The sequence below is a fragment of the Anarhichas minor genome, unplaced genomic scaffold (genome assembly GCF_050575085.1).
Source record: "Anarhichas minor isolate MPS153535 unplaced genomic scaffold, ASM5057508v1 ptg000026l, whole genome shotgun sequence".
Classification (NCBI taxonomy): domain Eukaryota; kingdom Metazoa; phylum Chordata; class Actinopteri; order Perciformes; family Anarhichadidae; genus Anarhichas; species Anarhichas minor.
Window position 1 is genome coordinate 14900059 of NW_027466472.1, and position 20363 is coordinate 14920421.

General features: G+C 42.3%; 1 protein-coding gene and 1 long non-coding RNA gene across 3 annotated transcripts in view; one reads left to right on the top strand and one right to left on the bottom strand.

Moving 5' to 3' along the window:
* The window catches only part of nectin3a (nectin cell adhesion molecule 3a), a 29735-nt gene extending 25175 nt beyond the window's left edge, over nucleotides 1-4560 (top strand). For both annotated transcript variants that reach the window (XM_076100152.1, XM_076100153.1), the window contains exon 6: nucleotides 411-4560. In XM_076100152.1, coding sequence (XP_075956267.1) covers nucleotides 411-1069 — 659 coding nt within the window. In that variant the 3' untranslated portion in view covers nucleotides 1070-4560. The remainder of the gene's footprint in view (nucleotides 1-410) is intronic.
* On the bottom strand, nucleotides 3534-10481 carry LOC142959026 (uncharacterized). Its single transcript, XR_012956185.1, has 2 exons — nucleotides 10221-10481; nucleotides 3534-10102 (listed from the first exon to the last, which is right to left on the bottom strand). It is a non-coding gene; the product is annotated as an uncharacterized LOC142959026 (long non-coding RNA).
* Nucleotides 10482-20363: the final 9882 nt, after the last annotated feature.

Sequence of the window (20363 nt, forward strand, 5' to 3'; positions counted from 1 at the left end):
TTCTCAAGAGGGGGGTTTAGAAAAGAAAGGAGGGGGGGGGGGGGGGGGGAGAGGGGGGGGCAATCACGCTCACTCAGATGCTCACGGGTGCACGTCCGCTGTCCTCCAATCCATCTGCGTCTTTTTTTTTTCTTCCCATGCACACACAAAGACATTTAGCACATAACCTCTTTCTGCCCCTCTCGTTTCCTCCTTTTTGCTCCGCGGCGCAGCTTTCAACAGATTCTTCAGTCTCAGGGGAGGCATGTCTCTGCTCCAGCACTGCACCGTGTTGATAGAAATGAATCCTAAAAACCGTTCAAGTATGCTCGGCCAGTCTTTACAGAACATAAAGTGAGGTCTTTTTCCTCACTCCATCTGCTGTCCTTCCTCTCTGTTTTGAACCTTTTCATCGCGTGTTCACTCTGCAGATCCTCCCCCCACCTCGGCCGCCCCCAGCACCACTGTGGCCCTCCTCCTCCACGACACCGCTGGAACGGGCACCGCCGTGGACGAGCGGAGAGCCCTGTTCACCTCCCCAACCCTGGCCTCCTTGCACGACAGCAGCCTGGGCACCATAGTCGGCGGCGTTGTCGGCGGAGTTTTATTCCTGATTCTCTTGCTGATCCTCGGCGGGGTCTGCTTCATGCGACAGCGCAGGACCTTCAGGGGGGACTACTACACCAAACAGTACCTGGGACCCTCTGACATGCAGAAGGAGTCCCAGCTGGACGTGCTGCAGCCGCATGAGCTGCAGGAGGTCTACGGGGACAAGACGAGCAAAGGCAGCCAGGAGCTGAAACCCAAACTGGGCGGAGACATCATTTACCCCGACTACACCCCCGACCACAAGGATAGGGATGACTGGGCCAACAAGGGGGATGCCCACAGGGGCCTCAAGGAGGGAAACTACTACCCAGATCACTACAACACCCAAAACATGCACCCCTGCGGGCCTCCCGTGCACAGCCCCACGGTGAACAACGGCTCCCCCTACCTCCCGGAGGACTGCTATGACAATGGTACAGACGGCGACTATGTGTCCCACGTGGACGGATCTGTGATCTCACGCAGGGAGTGGTATGTTTGAGGAGCCGAGGGGGAAAAAAACAGACGAGACAAACCGACTGACTGAGAATGATTTAAAAAGTGACAGATATAAATATCATTAAAGGCGTCATTTCAGTTAAACTCAGTTTCACAATGAGCTCTTTGAACAATACGGCTCTGCCTTGATTGTAACCACTTAACCTTAAGGACATGTTTGTGGATTGTATTACACTTTTGTAGCATTTCAAGGAGCTACAAGTGATCTGCCACACCCCGGTGATGTTATCTGCGTAGGCTTAAGAGGCTTTGGCATACAGTGAAGTTTTCACTGATGTGAATGAGGTTTTGTATTCTGCTTTGTTTGTGTTTGCACCTGTCTTTAACACAGGTCAAAGGTCAGGTGTTCAGCTTCTTGTCGGTGAAGTATTTATATCCCTGAGGTCTACTCCCATAAAACCTCACGACTCCTGTGGCATTTTCATAATGGTCTTTTGAGCACTTCCAGCGTTTTTCATACTGTTGAAATGTTTATCATGGCTGCAACCGGTATTTAAAGCAAATTATATTGCATGAGTTTTCTAAAAGCAAAATGTATCTTCTAGTTAAAGGGAAGGTTTGTCATTCACATGATTTAAAAAAGGGAGAATCACACAGGCATTGTTCTGAGGGGAAAGCAAACTGACTGACGCGAGTACATTACCAAGAGAAATCCCTGTGAACCTTTGGTGAAGTTCTTCTGTGGCTTCTTCAATCTCACAGTATTTTCTGTAAAGTATTCATGTTACCTGACAGAGAGAGAGAGAGAGAGAGAGAGAGGCCACTCCCTGTGGAAGTACTTTTACTTTCAGCTTCATTTCAACTGATCTGCTTCACTGATATCTCTGTTCTGGAAGTTGTAATCCTTAAGATTTCAGTCCTGCAGCAAACCGTCTTTGAGCAGCTACTTTACAAGAGGAGCAACTAGTGAATCTTGTAAAAAAAAAAAAAGTCCGCTGACAACAAAACAACAACAACGGAGAATTACTGTTATCTTCTTCCACAATAAGAGCCTCCCCGTGCTGGATTACGTGCATGCATTGCTTCCTCTGAATGCCTCTTGTTTACTGTGGGAATGGCGGACCCTGCCACTACTAATAAAAACTATAGCGAGATAATTACTGCAGAAAAAATGCTGATCATGAATGGTATTAAAAAAGGGATTGGATGTCATGAAAGTCTGAAGGATTATAACTTTAACCAACTACGCTATTATCATTAGCCTATTGAAATGTGTTAACTCTGTCACTTTCTTGCAGCAAAAAAGCACAACTCCATTATTACAGTTGAAGTGAACATCAAAGGAAGCCAACCAGGCTTTAGCCCGCTCCACTTAGCCTTGATAACAGGCTGCATCGCTGTCGTTCCCCTTTTCCCTCCTCTGCATCGTCTGATTTCTGTCTGCACACAAACACCAATTGGTCATTATAGTTTTTATTTTAAACGTGGGATCAAAGCTGTGAGTTATAAATACCAGATGTGACCATCACAGCTGTCATCATCTGACGTTATGTGGCTCCATGAACCACCAACAGTTTCACTGCTCCCGCTCGACACTCCAGGGCCGTGATTCATGATGGTAAATAAGCAAAATACTTGTTGGGGGGGGGGAGAAAGTCAGAAAGCGCAGGGGGGAAAAAAGAGCACTAATAAACTGATCTTTCGGCTTTATTAAGTACGTGTTTGAAGTATGATTGCGCAAATACCTCACAGCACAGTTGGAAACGTGCGCGGCTGACATCACTGCTGATCACAGAGCAGGCTGTAATGTTGGGGGTTTGGCTCCTCTGAGGATCTACAGCGATCATGGAAACTAGAAACTTAATCCAGCAGTGAAAAAAACTGCTTTAAGAAGCGTCTAGGTTAGAGCTGTCTGTGTGATGCCTCCCAAAGGGATGTTTCTTTTTTTTTCCGTTTCCTACAATCAACAAACCCGGTGACGTTCCGTTGAAACAAAAGAGTTGACCTCATGAATGAGCTCATCTCTCACTGCTTCATTTCACCTTCCACTTTCCCACTTCTTTTTGCTTCTTCTTTCGCTGTTTGCTCAGCAGCGAAGCATTGATCAAAGGAAAACGTGACCAGTTTTTGGAAAGATCCCTGTTTGGTCAATTTTGTTGCTAGATGACAGAACCATATACTTGTGTTACAATCAGGACGGGGGTGGAGTGTGTGTGTGTGTGTGTGTGTGTGTGGGGGGGGGGGCATATTTTGAGGTCCCCTTTCTTATTGGGGGTTTTATAGATTGTGGGTGCATTTTACTTTTTTTTTTTTTTTTTAACCCTTCTCTGTCCTCGTGTTGCCATGCCAGGGCTTTGGTCAAAAGGTTTAGATGTCTGAGAATAAACTACTTTAATCTCGCTCTCACTCTCATCGTCACACACACACACACACACGCTCCCATCCACCACACATCTGCCACTGCAGCCCACATTCGAAAAGCAGTCGTCGTCTCAAACCCTTCAGCTTTTTAATTAACTTTTCTTTTTTTTTTCTCTCTCATCGCATTTGGCAACTAAAGTGCTCAAACTCTGATATATAGCACATCCGTGTCTGCATGCACACATTTTTTTTATTTTTTTCTAATGTATGGCAGATTCATAGCTGTCAACTTGTTTGTTATTGTGGTAATGCAAACTGCTGTCTCTGTTCTAAAAGTGATCTTTTTCCTTCAGCATCTGTTCATCTCTAAAGACAGTTTGACAAAAGCAAAGTGAGCTGAAGTCATGAATGTTTTTAAGTTTTTTTTTTTTTTTTTATTCTTTTGGATCACTCACCAACTGGTTGCATGTAAATTAAGTTATTCACTACCTTCTACGTTCATTATTTCTCATCGGTAATGTTTATACACATGTACATAATGCTAATCGGTTAGCGTAGGATTAGCGGTTTGATTTATATGCTCATGTACAGGTTGTTCTGGACTCCCCTACTGAATAGTTGGTGCCTTAGACGGGCTGAGCAATGCACAGAAACTTTGAAAAACAACAAGCGTTAATATAAAGGATATTAATATCGTCAAAGAGGAGGACCGACTGGTCTGTTACTATGTCTTCCATCTTGATATTTAAGATTTTCTGTTATCAGAATAGACAAAAGGTTGATTATGTCATGCCTTATATGCTTTAAAAGGACACATGTAACAATTTAGTTACTGAGTAATAAGTAAAGTTTCACTGGGAATGTAGACGAGCCAGACTCAAAGAAAATATTATTGTCCTGTAAATATGCTGGCTATTTTCTTTTTTTATTGTTTTTTTTGTAAGAAGTCTGTAATTTTCACAGAGCGTTAGTTTATCTTATGTGCGTTCGAGAAGTGCCGCTCTCACGATACCGTAGTGGGTGAGCCTGTTTTCACTGCATTTTATATTTGTTCTGGAGAGTTTCTGACCAATTATTTTGTATGTTGTTTGAATGATTGATGGAATCAGAGATGGAAGTGCGGTAGATTGTATTTTGTTTTTTTGTTTGCAATAAAAGACCATTATTATTGCACTCAAATGTGTCCTGGGATTCTGCTTACAGAGAGGATATTTATATTTTCCTTTATTAAGTTATTTAATTTGAATCAGGGTTTTTTTAGCCCATATCCATTGAGAGCTTTACAGATCGATACAAGGGACTGTATCTAAAGTAATTTACAAACGAGTACAGGACCTCTGCAGGAGGAACCTTTGTTAAGAATGTCTCGACTTTTTCTTTCTATCTTTCTTTTTTAGGCAGTTTGTAGTGATAAGAAAATGTGTTCCTCTTTTTCAACTTTTCCCTTTACTGCATTACATACTTTTGCAATAATTGCAAAATACTTTGTTACAATTGAGATTGAAAGAAGGAACTTTCAGTCACCACTTTTAAGCAACAAGAACGAGAAGTTCTCAAAAAGGGCAAAAAAGAAAAAAAGAATATCAACAATCCCCATGAAAACTGATGAAGCTCGTGGGATACAATCAAAAGGTCCAAAATGGACCTTGTGGTGAGTTTATGTCAAAAAATGATTCTTAAATCAGGATAACAATGATAGCTACACAAGGGATTAACCATTTGTCTAATAATCATAATAATAATCCATAAATCGTTTGACAAAAACATCTTATCTCAAGTTCCGGTTGCTGGATTTCTTTCAGAGCTTTCAGCCGAAGCTCAAGTATCGCATTTTGACATTGACCTTTATCGGATATAGCAACAGTTGAAACTAAGGATGCAACGACCGACTTTCTCAGTCCCGATACCAATATTGATACCTGGACTTTAGGTGTGGGTGGAAACCTAGAACCGGTCTGATACGAGTGTTCAATCAATAAGCTGTAACCTCACAATAACCTCCCACTGAGTGGAAGGACCTGGGATCTTTCTTTTTTGTGTAAGGCAACGCCAAGCTTGACTTAAACATTGCTTTCCTAACTTTTTAAAGTACAATGAAACAAATAGATACGTAGATATAAATGTGCTGAATTGTTAATTATTAAAATAATGGTATCTAACACAAGATCGACCCATTGATACCCGATCCACTTTTTTGAATTGGCCCGATATCCGATAGCCGATGTTAGTCTCAGTATTGATGCGTCTCTAATTGAAATACAAACAAGAAACTGGGAGCGAGAGGGATTTCACGTAGCAAAGGTCTCTGCGACCAACTGATATTGATCAATGTTTCTTCGTTGAATTTGTATTGCGCATTCTTATTTTTTTGGTATGTAAGTGTATTCTATTTTGACGTTTGTGCTGGTTGATTTCCTGATTGTGTGGACTTGTGTTTGGTCTCCGGCCTCCCTTAGATCGGCCTCTGACGTTGCCCTGATTTGTAGCACCTGTGCTAGATTGTATAAATGCCAGTGACTTCTGAGTTGTCTCCTGAAGAAAGCAGATATCAGATACATTGAAATCTGTTAGTTTAAATAATTCATAGTTTTTAGTGTGAGGCTTTCCCAGGTTTTCCTTGAGTTCTTTATTTAACAAGCCACCCTTGAATAATAAGTTTTATTCCAAATACTATCTCCAAGGCCAAGAAGGAACCTTCAAGCTCATATCCAACAACTATTTTGATAAATAATAAATCGAATAGTTTGTCAGTTATCATGGGCATGCTTTTGACATTTAAAGACTAAATGATTAATCGGTTAACCGGGAAACAAAACTGACAGATTGAAGATGAAAATAATAGTGAGTTGCATCTATGGATGGATAGATGGATTGCTTTTTTTCCTCCCAAACACAAAGTAAAGGTGTTTCGGTCTTTCAAGCCGGTGGCCATCAGTCTCTGTCACCTTCTGCCTCTTCCACTGTCCACACCTGTGATGGTAACTAACTGACCCATTTAACACAGCTCTCCATCCCGTCTAACTCAGCACCCTCTTCATCACCGGTTCACAGAATAAAACAAGTGAAGCTGCCGGGTTGTTGTTTTTTTTCATCACACCTGCATCGACCAGGCGGCTACTGACCACCCACAACTCCCTCCTGTCACCCATCAGTCCTCAAAGAGTATAAGACGTGTCTCCTTGAATATTGTGAACTTATCACACTGAAATTATGCCCACAGAACATTTACAAAGGAATTTACAATGGCATCCCTAATCCAAGTCCTCCCACTCTAAGTGCCTGTGTTTAATCTCCAGTGTTAACCTGGCTTTGGAGGTGACACAAACACTATCAATATGTGTTGTTTAGCAAAGTGACAGTGGCCCCCTCTGGTCCAGATTAAGAGCAGGAGGAGAAACCAGATACTTAATCCTCTGTGGCATGTTGGACAGAAATCTCCCTTCTTGGACTTCACTTTCATCACTTCAGCGTCCATGTCGCTCCGGCCCAAAAGCACTCACTCTATTATCACGGTGTTGCCTGACCGGGATAACCTCGGCCTAATCCATCACTGCTAACATCTGCATGTTTGTGCAGGCAGTGTGGGTAAATAACGCTGTGTTGGTGGGCTTGGGTTACCGCTCCTTTTTCCTTTCTTCGGTGTTTGGCAGATAGCTGCGAGGGGCATTTTTTCACACTTAATGAATCCGTCAGCAAATGTGTTTAGTTTTGCTACCTCGTAAAACAGCACCGAGTCCTTTCAACATTCTTCAAGACCCCACCCAAAGATGTTAAAGTCAAGACGGGTTTCTACGTCAAACTTTAACCTTTAGAAACTATTCCTGTAAAAATGCCTCTTTTTTTCTTTTTCACTGCCTGTGTACCGCCACTGTTGTTTTCTTTTGTTACCTCTCGTGATTTATTAATTCACACAGAAGGAAAGAGAGGTAGTCACTTCTAGTTTGTGCTACCTTCCTCTTCCTCCTCCAAAAAACGCTGATTGTCAGCTCATGAACACGAACGCAGCACCGGGGAGCTTCACTTCAAAGGCCACAGCTGACTGAGCTGAACAGACAAATTGTTTGAGCTCATGGGTTTGGAAATAATGAAATGCTGCACAGGGTGGGAGAGTGCGGAGCAGTTACAACAAAAATGTTGTCACATGGCCTGCGGTCTCGCCGGCCCTCTTCTCGGTGTGAAGTGTGTGAGGCTCCAGGACAGCAGACACCTGTGGCTGAGACAGTGGCGACGAGCACCAAGAAAAAAACATCAAAAATCTCTTCAGTCTTCAGTCACAAGCAGTTGGTGTTGTCCACTTGTCATAGGAATGGTTGGTAACTTTTTTAGTTATATTTGATCAAATTCTCATGACATCCCGACAGCAATCAATTAATCAAACGCTCTGACAAAATAAGAAGAGTTGGGAAGAGTTGGCAACACAAGACCGCGTTTTTTGGTTGGATACTTTTTTAAATAGCATATTCTATCTAGTTCTCAAGATGACCAACCTTATGTCTATAATTGATCAAATCACCACCTATAATGTGAAAAGAGTCGCGCGTAGTGACAAACCCACAGAGAATTATCACCTGACTCTCTCGTCCCCCTCAGCTTTACGTTACCTTTATAGTATCTGTCAGCTCATTGTCTTGTTTTGACCTTCTGGTTAACTCCTCATTAGCATTGTTTTACAGTGAAAACCCAGCCCAGCACCACACAGCAGACAAAGTTAGCGATCAGCTGGTGAACATAGTGGAGCATTTAGCGGCCGAAGAGCCGGATATTTCCCTCTGGAGTTGGTTTAACAATTTCATAATGACAACTGCCCAAACTCTTTCTGCCGAGGGACCTGTGGCCTCTGCTCTGTTTGCAGACAGCTACTGTCTCATGTTGCCTTTTGTGTCGTACAAGCTACAAGTGTAAGTTTTTTTTATTGTGATGTTCAATGGGAGCATTTGAGTGATGCAGGGAAGCCGTCTTGATTATCTGCTTTAAGCTGCAGTATTGAAAACACTTACTTTCTATTACAGGCAGAAAGAATTATCAAATGTTTCTCATTAAAAAAAAAACTCACAACAGCAAAAGAGAGATCTGAATCATGGCATGTTCCAAAATCCTCCCACATCCATCACCTTTCAGGAGTAAAATTGACTTGTTTGCAGAATGAACAACGAGAGGTCGGGCACCGTGACAAAACACTCTTTGTGCAGCGACTACTCTGAGACCGAGAGCGAAGACAATGAAGGTTTTCATAGACGAGCCACATTGTTGCTCTAGTTTGCACCGAGGCCATTCACAGATCAGTTTCTGTGTTCCCAGCTCACTCTGCCGCCGTGGAAAAGCTCGCTGCTCGCTGCTCGCTGCCTGCGTTTCTCTCTGCTGACTCAGACGGTTTTCCAGAGACAGTTTAAAGAAAAGTACTGAGAGCAGCATTATTGCACAATATGAAATTAAACTGGCATGATGGAGTGGTTTTCTCTGGGGCCTAATAAATAAGGTATAAACACACAGATAGGGTAGTGGGAACGGTAAGAAAATATCCATAGGCTCATTCTTCCTTTTGGCAGACTGACCATCTCTGCCGCCCACTGCTGTAACGGGCACCTTTAAAGACAAAACCATGCACGTGTTGGAGTGCAAGGGGCAGACAGTTACATGGTACACGGCTCTGAGTTTTTCTTATGGATCAGCTTCTAATTGGGCTCATGGCATGTGCACAGGCTCTGATCAGAATGGGTGGGCAGCAATCTTACTGGGCCGTGACACGTAGACCCCGACACCCTCCAGCATTGTTCAGCAGTGCTGGAGCAGATATAATCTTCAGTGAATTTTAATCCCTGCAAAACAATGCAATGTTCCCTGGGAAATGTCCGTAGGGTATAGTAAAAGGAAACAACAACACACAATTGAATGGAGCAGGCTATACAGCTGGACTGGACCTGCAACTATATGCTGGAAAAATATGTGCGGGGCATGAAGGAACTTTACATTTTGCAATTAACAAGAGTCTGCAGTCATGCCAGCAGCTCTGAGAGGAAGTGCTTAGCTGCAGCAGTGGTTTAATTTGATTGACAATGTGAGCTCACATTAAGAATGTGAAAAAGCTGGTGCTAAGCTAGTGTAATGTTTACCATGTTCACCATCTTATTTTAGCAAGTAAGCCTGCTAACTTATGCTAATTAGCACTGAACACAAAGTACAGCTGATGGGAATGTCATTCGTTTTGCAGATATTTAGTCATAATTGGACACATAATATTGATTATATTATTGAACTGATGGCGCTAGAGAAAATTATTACAATTCATCCTCTGGGAACCATGAACGCCCGTACCAAATTGAATGACAATCCATCCGATAGTTTGACATTTAGACATTTTACTCTGAACCAAACTTGTCAACCTGCAGGTGGCGCTGGAGAAAAAGTCAGGACATAACAAAAGGCATCCGAATCCACCGTCTGGTATCTTCTGTGCAAGATCTTGTGCCAATCTGTTCAGTAAATATTGAGATATTTCATTGTATAAATTTGGACCTGCTGGTGGTGCTAAAGTATCAGGGAAGTCAGGGAATTACCAAAATTGTTGGTAAGTAGCAAATTTCCTTGCAACCCATTTAATTGTTGTCAAGATATTTTTCTCAGAACCACAGTCATTAGTTTTAGATATTTCAGTCTGAGCCAAAGTTGTGGACCAACCGACTGACTGACGACCAGCATTGCCATCCCTGGAGCCGCGCTGCAAAAAAAGACTTCATATTGACATAAGAATTGAACCATCAATCACTTTCAGGGACTTCTGTCTGTCTGTCTGCATGTCTGCTGTTATTTTTAGTGTTAAAGCTGTTTTCCTTCACCTGCTTGTGTCTGTCAGTCTGCGACTACTGCAAGGCCCAAGAAGCGGCATCTAATCCGGCTGACCAGACACCCACCACTCCCCTCTGCATGCTTCCTGCCAACAGTTGGACAGCGGGGTCGTGTAGATGCTGTCTGACAGCTGGACCAGCCGTCCACTCGGCTACCACCAACTGTGTGCGTTTGTGGACGTGACGGCGCTCGTCATGTGACTGCTGTCTGCCTCTGTGTCAGAGCTCAGCAGCCAGCAGACCACCACCGGAGGCTGTTGTTGTTAGTTCCAAGTCCTTGGAGCATTAAGAGTGGCCATAAAACCCCTCACCTCACATTAAGCCTCCGCAAACTCAGCTTATTATCAATCAGTCAGATTGGATTTTTATAATGTTTCATACAGCTGTTTAGCTCTGATTTGTGTGTGCTACCTTTTGTTTTGCAGCCCTTCTCCTCAGTCTTTTATCTAACAGGGAGACCTCTCCTGACCGGGACAGATGAGCCTGTCACACTCAGCTGTTCTGCTGGATGATGTATCACCAGGGATCGGGCTTTCAGTCAGGACATGTGCTTTTTTGTTACAACAACATCAGCGCGGCCTTAACATATCTGATTTATGGCTCTGATTTACTGCAGGGGCCGGCAGAGCATTCACAGATAGAGGCCGACATCATTATGTGAACAACCTTGTTAATTTCATGACTTATATTGTCATATCCTTTCATGACGCTCACAATTGTATTTCATATTGTTTTATTTAATTTCATATTGTTCATATATTTGAAGTATTTGAAGTATTATTGCCTTTGCCCTCCCTCTCTTTGATTCTTTGTCCCATACCCATCTTATGTTAATTGTAATGTGCATAATGACAGTACTGTTTATTAACATGCACTTTCCCTGAGAAATAAAGTCTATAAATAAAACATATAAGGACCCTGATGAATGCATTAGTCTCTCAATAAAGTAAAGTACTGGGTAAGTGACCTCTGTTAGGCATATTCCTAACTAATTCTGTGCTTCATAAAGTTACCTCAAAGCACTAACTAATTCAGGCACAGAGAGTGGGAGAAACGATGGGTTTATATGAACCCAGGGCTTATTTTTTCCACTGGGGACCCACGGGGGCTTAATCCGGCCCAAAGCCTATTGATACATTACAGGCTTAGGCATTTTAAACATGACAATAAATTTGTCATTTGGGTCAGTGTAATTAAGCAGTCACTTAACCAAACAAACTAAATCATTAAATGTATAATGGACTGAAAAACATTCTCAAAGAAGTATAAAAAGTACAGTATTTATCTGCTGTTTCCTGCATTTGTCTTAGACTTGTTTTCCTTTCTCACTATAGTTTCCTGATTGACCACTTGACTTCCTAATTGTCTACGACCTCGTCTAAAACAGAGGCACTTTTGGCTTCATTAAACGCAGCGACGATCATATACAGAAGCAGGGATGACAAAGGCAAATACAGACAAAAGGAGGAGAGGAACTCCATTGTTCCACCACAACACAGGCGTGTGTTGCGGTAGAGGCGAGGATGAGGTGAAGCACAACTCATGTCAAATCGAATAAATTACTTTCAACAACGAGGGGCGGGAGGCAGCGGGAGGCCCATTTAGGAGCTTTTAAAGTCGAACAGCGTGAAGTCTTAATTACTGAGACTTAACGCTGGCCAGTGCAGCGCTCACGCAGCGATGGTCAGGAGTTGGAGGCTACTGCCCCCGCGGCTTCAGAGGAAGGGGAGAAGACCGAAAACTGAAGACAAAACAGGACATTTCCACTGTCTCTGCCAGCACGAGGGAAAATAAAGGTTGATTGAATTTCGTTTCATTTCTGAATTGTTAGATAAAAGCAGCTAAGGCCTCATGCTGTTGTCCACATGGTGTCGAGATGAGATGGATTTCCAACGAATTACACTTTTTTTTCTCCACCTTTTATCCTTCCTGTCAGATTCATGCACGCTCAGGTTTATTGGCAGTAATGATCCCAGGTTACTCCCCGCTGACCAATCACATGTTAAAGCGGCTCAGATGAAGGAGGGAGGGGTCGGTTACTTGGAAAATGGCCAGAGGTGGAGAGCCTCTCTGGTTTCATTCGTTAGCTAGTGTGATGAATGATAATAGGTGTATACATGTTGACCTTTGACCTTTACGTCCTCCTGAGATGTCAGGCTTCCGATGTGTCTTCACTGTTTCCGCTTCACTTGTTCACAGTTTGGTGGAAAGGATGGGCAGAATCACATTGAATTATATGTGTCAATGCACAAAAACAAGGTCGATAACCTATTCTCTAGGAATGACAAAAGGTAGATATATAATTATAACTTTATATATACATCAGCAGAGAGCAAGCTGTGAATGCCGTTCGGCGGTGTAACAGTTAATAAGGGTCCCCTCTCATTACAGTACACAACAGTATACTGAGTAATTCCTTCACTGCTGCATAATAGGCATTTAAACATTAACAAAATGTTTCACTGGTAATGATACTGTTTTTAATGCCTCTCTGGTCCTATTTATTTTATTTTATGTCAACGTTGTTAATCAATTGTGTGTGACTGTGCGTTAACTTCTCTATGCTGCCGTATTAACCACGTCTCTCTTGTAAAATGTAAAGTGTCTCAAGAGGTGTTCTGGGTAAATAAAGGTTAATAAATTACACCTAAAAGCTCAAGTGTTATTATTTTGGCAATTTGTGTATTTGTTACTTTTATTTATTGTTATAACTATTTTATAAGAAAATCTGTAAATGAAAGAAATCTCACCTGATATTAACTTCACATCATTCTGCACTGTCAGGTTTCTTTTTTTTTCTAATTGGCTGAATGTCTGAGTGTCTCCTGTGGTGATATCAGAGCAAATGTCAAAGCGCATTTCTTATTTTGGCTGAGGTACGTGTTTGTTCTTTAAAAATCACCCCGGGCTGTGTTACCTTTCGAGGTCATGTGTTGGGTCTTCAGCAACCTTGAGGATCGGGGGTCTGCTAGCCGTGACAATTCACTTTCATTTTAGCCAGCTAGTAATCCCACAATGCAATAAAACTGTCTGGGCCCTGCGTCTGGCTCCAGTCAGACCAACTTTACTCACAAAAACGTCTAACCCCCCTTCAATATTATTAACTGGAATGTAAATCTCAGAATAGAAGTTTAGAGCTCTTTTCTCCTTTTACTTCCAAGATTCGAGGCGTCATTAATAAGCAGCTATTGGCCAGGAGAGAGTCAGTAATTATATAGGGGTAAAGAGTCTGTGTTGTAATGAAGGAGTGCATCTCAACCAAACCAAGACACCAGCGAGGCCAACAGGGGTCACTGCGTCTGGTCAGGATGTGTTTACCTTGGCGAGAGAGTTGCAGCTGTGTGCAGAAAGCGTGTTCTGGGTTTAGAAATTATCTCACAGTTGGTTTTGGTCAACTTTTCAAAACAAACAAGTGTCTTCTGCACTTTCCTCTACTGTCTTGTACTCTGTTTTGTAAAGTTGAATACCGGCCTGAATGGAGAAGGGGATGAATTTGAGGGGAGAAAAAACAAATCTTGTTTGCCTTATTTTGGAGAAGCCGTTGTGTACGTGAAGGCAAATTGTGATCTTTTTACCTGCAAAAACAGATTTTTTTTAGCCACATGGGGGCAGCAAAAACGAGTTGTAAAAACGACATTGACATATCATCCCAATTTATGTTGATATAGCATTGAAGTCGGCAAAGAGTTGCTTATTTGTGCTCACACCAATGCCTCAAATTTAGTTCGTCGGAGGGTTACTGCAAACGGCGCTATAAATAAAGGGACTCACATGACTACCGAGTGACAAATGAGTCACATGACTATAGCGACTTATGTGAGTCACGTGAATAAACGACACTAACAACTCCCGTGACTAATGACTGACGTGACACAATGCCAATGTTTACTTTTACTTTCCAATGTGACATTGACATGCAGTCTCACAAGATGATAGTCTTGTGTTTGTTTGACCCTTCCACCTCTACCCACCCTGCATGGACTATCTCTCACTTCTGTCCGTAATGCCTCGGATGGGTGCGTTGCATACACATGCTAAACATGCGTCGGTGTCAGACGCCAAGGAACATCGACAAAGCCGCGTTATTTCAAGCTTTGGAAGTGAGAACGGGCAAAATAAATCCTTGTTATCCTTAATTTTTCTAGAGGCTGTACATGAATAATATAACATTTCAGCCCTAAAAATGAAAATCAATCTTGCATTCATGTTTGAATTTGTGCATCAGTGACAGACTGTCTCAATGCTGCCACATAGAACAGAAAATGTGAAACCTATTGATGGGTTCAGTTTCATTAATACCGATCCATTTCATACGTTGCGGCCTGAATCACTGAAACCGGACCCTCGTATATTAATCTTACCTCCTGTATCACATATTCATGTGAGTTTTTGAGCTCAAAATAACCCTCTCATCCCGACATGAACCAAATCTAATTATAAGCAAGAACAGTGGGTCTTGTAAGGTAAACTGAAGGTGTAATAATCAGACTTTGACAAATACTAAAGTTTTAGTGGCTGTCATCATACTGCTAGTTATTTCTGATGGGATTCCAAAACTTGGTTTTGGAGACATTTCAATCAGTTATTTAACTCTTCAATTCAAGGCAGAATTCAGTTGAGTCCATCTCATGTTTCTGGACATCTTTTCAGTCTATTTGATTGTTAACTTCACCTCTTGTTTGATGAAACTGAGTTTAAATTGCAAAATCAGCTACATTTTTTTAATTAAAATTCTCTGCATTTCAGTTTTGAAAGCAAAAACTACCAAAATTGCAAAAAATAAATTAAAGTGTGTTCCTTACAACATGAAAACCATGTATTGATGTCAGGATACGCTATTAAAAGGGACTTAATGCTCCACAATAACGACGTAGTGCAAAACGTATTGTTCATCGTTAACTTTTTTCCCATTAAATGAATCAATTAGCCTCACATCAGCGAGTCCAGATAGCTGGGATTTATGGCTTCACGCTTTTAAAATGTGGTTAAGAGGATGTTGGACGGATTCTTGACAAAGGCCTCTCCCACCCACTGAGCGTCACCGGCAGCATACTGTAATCACTTAACATTAAGCAGCAAATGCTGAGTCAGTGTAGGTAAAAGGAAGGTCAGGCTGTGTGTTACTGGCAGAGGCAGAGAGAGCGGTCACTCAGGGACACTCCAGATTTGAAATAGTGTCTATAGAAAACACCTGGAAGATATGGATTCTCCAGTTAGAGGCTGAAAGTGTGGGAATGCCGCTTTAGACTCTATTGTCATTGTGTTGAAACTTGTGTTAACATGGGCAGACCTACAGTACAATGTGCTGCAGGAATGCACTGGTTGAGCGCTCATTGCGTACATAAGAGGCGCCACAGGGATTTCTGAGGGCCCCCGTCCTCTGTGTGTGTGTGTGTGTATGTGTGTGTGTGTGGTGCATGACTGCTCACACTGGTTAATAGGATGCAGCTCATCTCAGAATCCGATTGTATCATTATAAACAAGTGTACATACTGCATGCTTGGTTGATTTGACTTTGTTTTGATGTGTGATTAGTGTAAAAACACTCTGTTACAAGTAAAAGTCCTGCATGCAGAATTTTACGTCATCCAATAAAAGTACAAAGGTATAAGCAAGCAAAATGTACCTAAAGTACTAAAAGTTAAAGCACTCATTATGCAGAATGATCCATTTCAGAATAATGTGTTTTATATTACTGCATGTATTCACAGTATACTGTGTAAGCGTCACTTTAATACACAGCTGTTAAAGGTGGGGTTCATTTTGACCACTTGATATACTGCTGGGTAGCTTGATCTATAATAATACATTATGATTTATTTGTTGATTACATTTTGGATCAATAAAGATGTCAAATAAATGTAGTGGAGGAAAAGAACAATATTTCCCTCTGGAATGCAGTAGAGCTGAAGTATAGCAGCACAAAATTTAAATAGACAAACAAGATCCCCAAATTACTTTAAATTTAAAACGACACAACTTCTTTATTCATGTTTTGCATCTTTTACTTAAATTAAAATGCGTTTCTATTTCTCTGGTATTATTATTCTTTTAAAGCTCACTTTAGTGTTTTTGGCTTCAAATCTGTATCAGTTGTGCCCATAGATGGCAGCCATGAGTTTTGTTTATCTGGAACCCAAAACACAGTCCTGTTGCACAAACTTCAAACACTTTTTGCTTTTGTACATTTGTAACCTGAACCTGCAGAGAGCGATGTGAAATGCACTGGAACCGACTGTAAAACCAGACGGCAGAACAGAGACCTTCACATCAACTAATAGAAGCATAATCATCTCCATCACAGCAGTCAGGATGTGTGTGAGTGTCGCCTGCCTCCTCCACTGAACAGCAATAAGGCCGAGAGATGAAAGTAGCAGAGCTAAGAAGGAACATTTAGGCACGATTCAGGTCTATAAAACTGTATTGATTTGCTGCCCGCCTTTCCTGCACAGTCCCTGCCTGGCCGGTGCCAGGGTAATTTGTCCCCCTAGGTCTAAGGTTGCATGTGAATTTTCTGTTGTGTCAGCTGAGTTTAATGCAGTGCATGCTTGAGAGGAGGTGAACTCTCATTATCGCACACTGCTTTAATTAAGAGCTCGCTGTCAACGAAAGCAACATCTTTAACTCATTTATTACCTCCTGCAGTAGGCATCTCAAAAACAACAATATTTCATCTTACACATTAGAGTGTGTGTAGCTTTGTCACGCACACAGCTGCAGCAGAAATCGGAACAGAAAGTGAAGGTTTTATTTACGAGACTGTCAGATGCATGTGTGTGTGTATCCTTGAATCCTATAAGTCCATATTGGATGGTTCCACACCTCATGATTAAAGTCCAGTGCCAAAGTTCAGTGCCAGCGCAGGAAGTAGTGTGTCCTTTATTTAGCCAGGCAGAAAGCATAAGGATGTGCATGGGTCGTGGGGCACAACTGACTTTCATGCAGGAGGGTCAGAGATTGTGTCCCACCACAGACCTGCAATCAACATGTGTCTTTTATTAAACCATGAACACAAACTTGTGTTTTTGTTGCCAAACACACTGACCATATCTTAATAACTGTTTGTTTTTCGTCACCACGATCTTTGCCCAAACTTACCCATATCATAATGTGCCAATCAACAGAAACATTCTTATTCTTAATAGCAGCCAATGGGCCTGGAGGATCATTCAGGATGTGCAGAACTTCTATGGTTGAATGTATCATATGGAGATGGTGGTATTTTTATGTGTATTATAGTGCTGGGCAAGTTAACGCGTTAATTTCGCGTTAACGCATTCATTAATTAACGCCGACAATTATTTTATCGCGAGTTAACGCATTTTCTAAATTTATTATAATTCTTTTTTTCTTTTTTTAATTGAAAGACAAGAGACAATACATATACATAACAACAAGAGGATGACAAGAACAGTGGGATAAAAGCCAGCAAACATCCTATCGTCAGTCATGTTAGTGCACCTATATACTGAAATTCACCGTAAACGCATTTAAACGGCACAGATCGGGAGCAAGCAAAGGACTTTGAAAGTTAAACGTGAGACAACATCCGGTTTTCAGAATAAGATGCCAACAAAGTATGAATTATATTCACATTAAGTATAAAACATGCTACCTGCATCTCGTGAACCAAATGTTATTGCCCTTTTGTTCGTATAGCAATACTTTTAAAATAAAAGTGCACAATACACTACTTTTGAATTCATTATTGAACTTTGCCATAATGTAACAGAGTTAAAAATGTACTTTATTATTCTGTTGAGTATGTGTGAATTCTATCTTTATGAGCTATTTTTATTTAGCATTTTATTTTGTTAATGCTTCCTGCAGAAGCGGCGTCTCGCCTCTTTTGTACCTCCAAAGCCCCCGTAGTCCCGACTTCCCCTCACAGTGGTGTTTCCTACTGTTGAGGGTAAATTGTGTGGAATAATGTTGTTGCACTGTTTTGTTGTTTTCTTCGGGAATGTAACTGTTTACGCTACGTACTTTAGTAACTGCTAAGGCGATGACCTTATCAAGCTGTTACGTGCCGTTTTGACTGTGGAAAATATAAGTTTAGTGGCTGTTTCAGTTAGCCTTTTTGGCGCCATTTACTTTTACGTCAGGCTGCCCTGTCATATAACGTAACGACGCAGATACTTTGGCATTCCTTTGTGTGAATTCTGTTGTCTTGCATGTTTAGGAGCGGATGTATAAAGAGAGTGAGACCAGGAAGAAACTAATGTGGTTTATGTTGTCTTCTGCAGCGAATAAATGCTGGAAAGCTACCCTCTGAGTTGTCTCCTTCAATGCCATTCCAAGTCTGTTACACTGGTGCCGTGACCTTCGGATCTTCAGATCAGCTTGATGCTCGTCGCCGTGGATGCTGTGCTGCCGTCCTGATCTGCCTTTTCAAGACTACTGTGGTCATATAAGGTTTATAAAAGACTGTGGAATAGGGCATAGTGCTTTGAATTGTCTATCCTTATTGTGTTAGTTATTTTTTATTTATTTTTTTACATTAACTTGCATTTCTACTACATTTTGGTTCTAAGTACACACAACGCAAGTACATTTAATGGTTATAAACGGCTGGTAAAATAACAATGGATGAGTTTGCTAGTCCTCGTCTGCCAAAAGGTAGGGGTGTTTGGCTCAGTCATATAGCGGGCAGTAGGGATGTGGGACATTCTAAGCTAACACGTGATAGTTGTGAGGATACAGGGCTAGGTCAGAGCCCAGGTAGTACTCCTGTTAGTGGGCTTATGAGAGACGGTCCCCTCACGTCCACTCCTGGCAGTGATATGGATGCTATTCATCATCTTACAGACATGGTAGGGCAGTTAGGTGCTCAAATTGGGGAATCCATTGTAGCAAAGTTGATGTCAGCTGGTGTAGTAAACATGAACAGTGACCACCAGACTACTACCACCCAGAACACACACTGTGATGTTGACCAACATGACCGTTCTCCACATGTGACAGTACATGTAAACTCTGATAAAGGACTCCAGACATTCAGAGGGGATAACACCGACAAATACCCAGCCCAGGACTGGATTGACATGACTAAAACACATCTCAGAAAACGAGAGATTCCTGTGTGCGACCAAGCCGAGGAAGTTATGAGCCATTTAATGGGCAAGGCCAGGGATGTTGTGAAGATTGCCTTGCGTAATGATCCTACACTTGACGTTAAACAGAGACCTGAACTGATGTACAATGTTCTTCTCCACTACTTCAGTGTTGCTCCCTCATGTCTCCCTCTAGCAGACTTCTATGCCACTCTGCCTAAGCACAGAGAAAATCCAGTCGACTACTGGATAAGACTCAACAAAGCTGCCGACCTAGCACTTGAGGGCCTAAGCAGACAAGGGAAGCGGACGGAGAACATGAATGATGAAGTGGCTCTCATGTTCGTCAAACACTGCCCAGACCCAGAGTTGTCTTGCACCTTAAAGTGTAAGCCACTTCATGAATGGACCTCACGTGATGTTCAGCTGAGGATTGATGACTATCAAAGGGAGTTGAGGGCCAGTGGTGGAGCCGCTGGTACTGCAGAACTGAAAAACTACGTCACTGCAGCCGCCTCTGAGCAGCCTAGTCAGCCATCAACAAGTCAGACGGTGTCTGTGCAGTGTCTTACTCCGAGTCCTTCACCTTTCTCTCTCCAAGGCCAGCATCATGTGCGTCATCCTCCTTGCCCCTCTCCTGCATCTACCCCAGGTCAAGGCGAACCTCATGCTACGAGTCATCCCTCTGTACCAGCTGTGGCACAGAATCTCCAACAGTCAGAGGAGAGACTTCTCACTCGTGTGGTCGACATGTTTCAGGAGATGATGGAGAAAATGCAACTGCGCGATGCTGCACGTCCAATGCAAGGTGGGAGATTCCAGCGTGCCTATCGTGAGAAACGCGTCAGAGAGGCAGTTTGTAAGGTCTGTAATGACTCAGACCACAGCACCATTACACATTGTATGTCCGAGAGACTGTGTTTTGCCTGCCATGCCCCTGGCCACACCAAACTGAACTGCCCTGCCAAGAACTCCCCCATTCCCAAACTGAGGGAAACTAGCTGACCTGTATTCCGAGGGAGGCAGTACAGGTCGCACAACAAACTCCCAAATAGACGACATGTCTGATGCTGAGACTGTT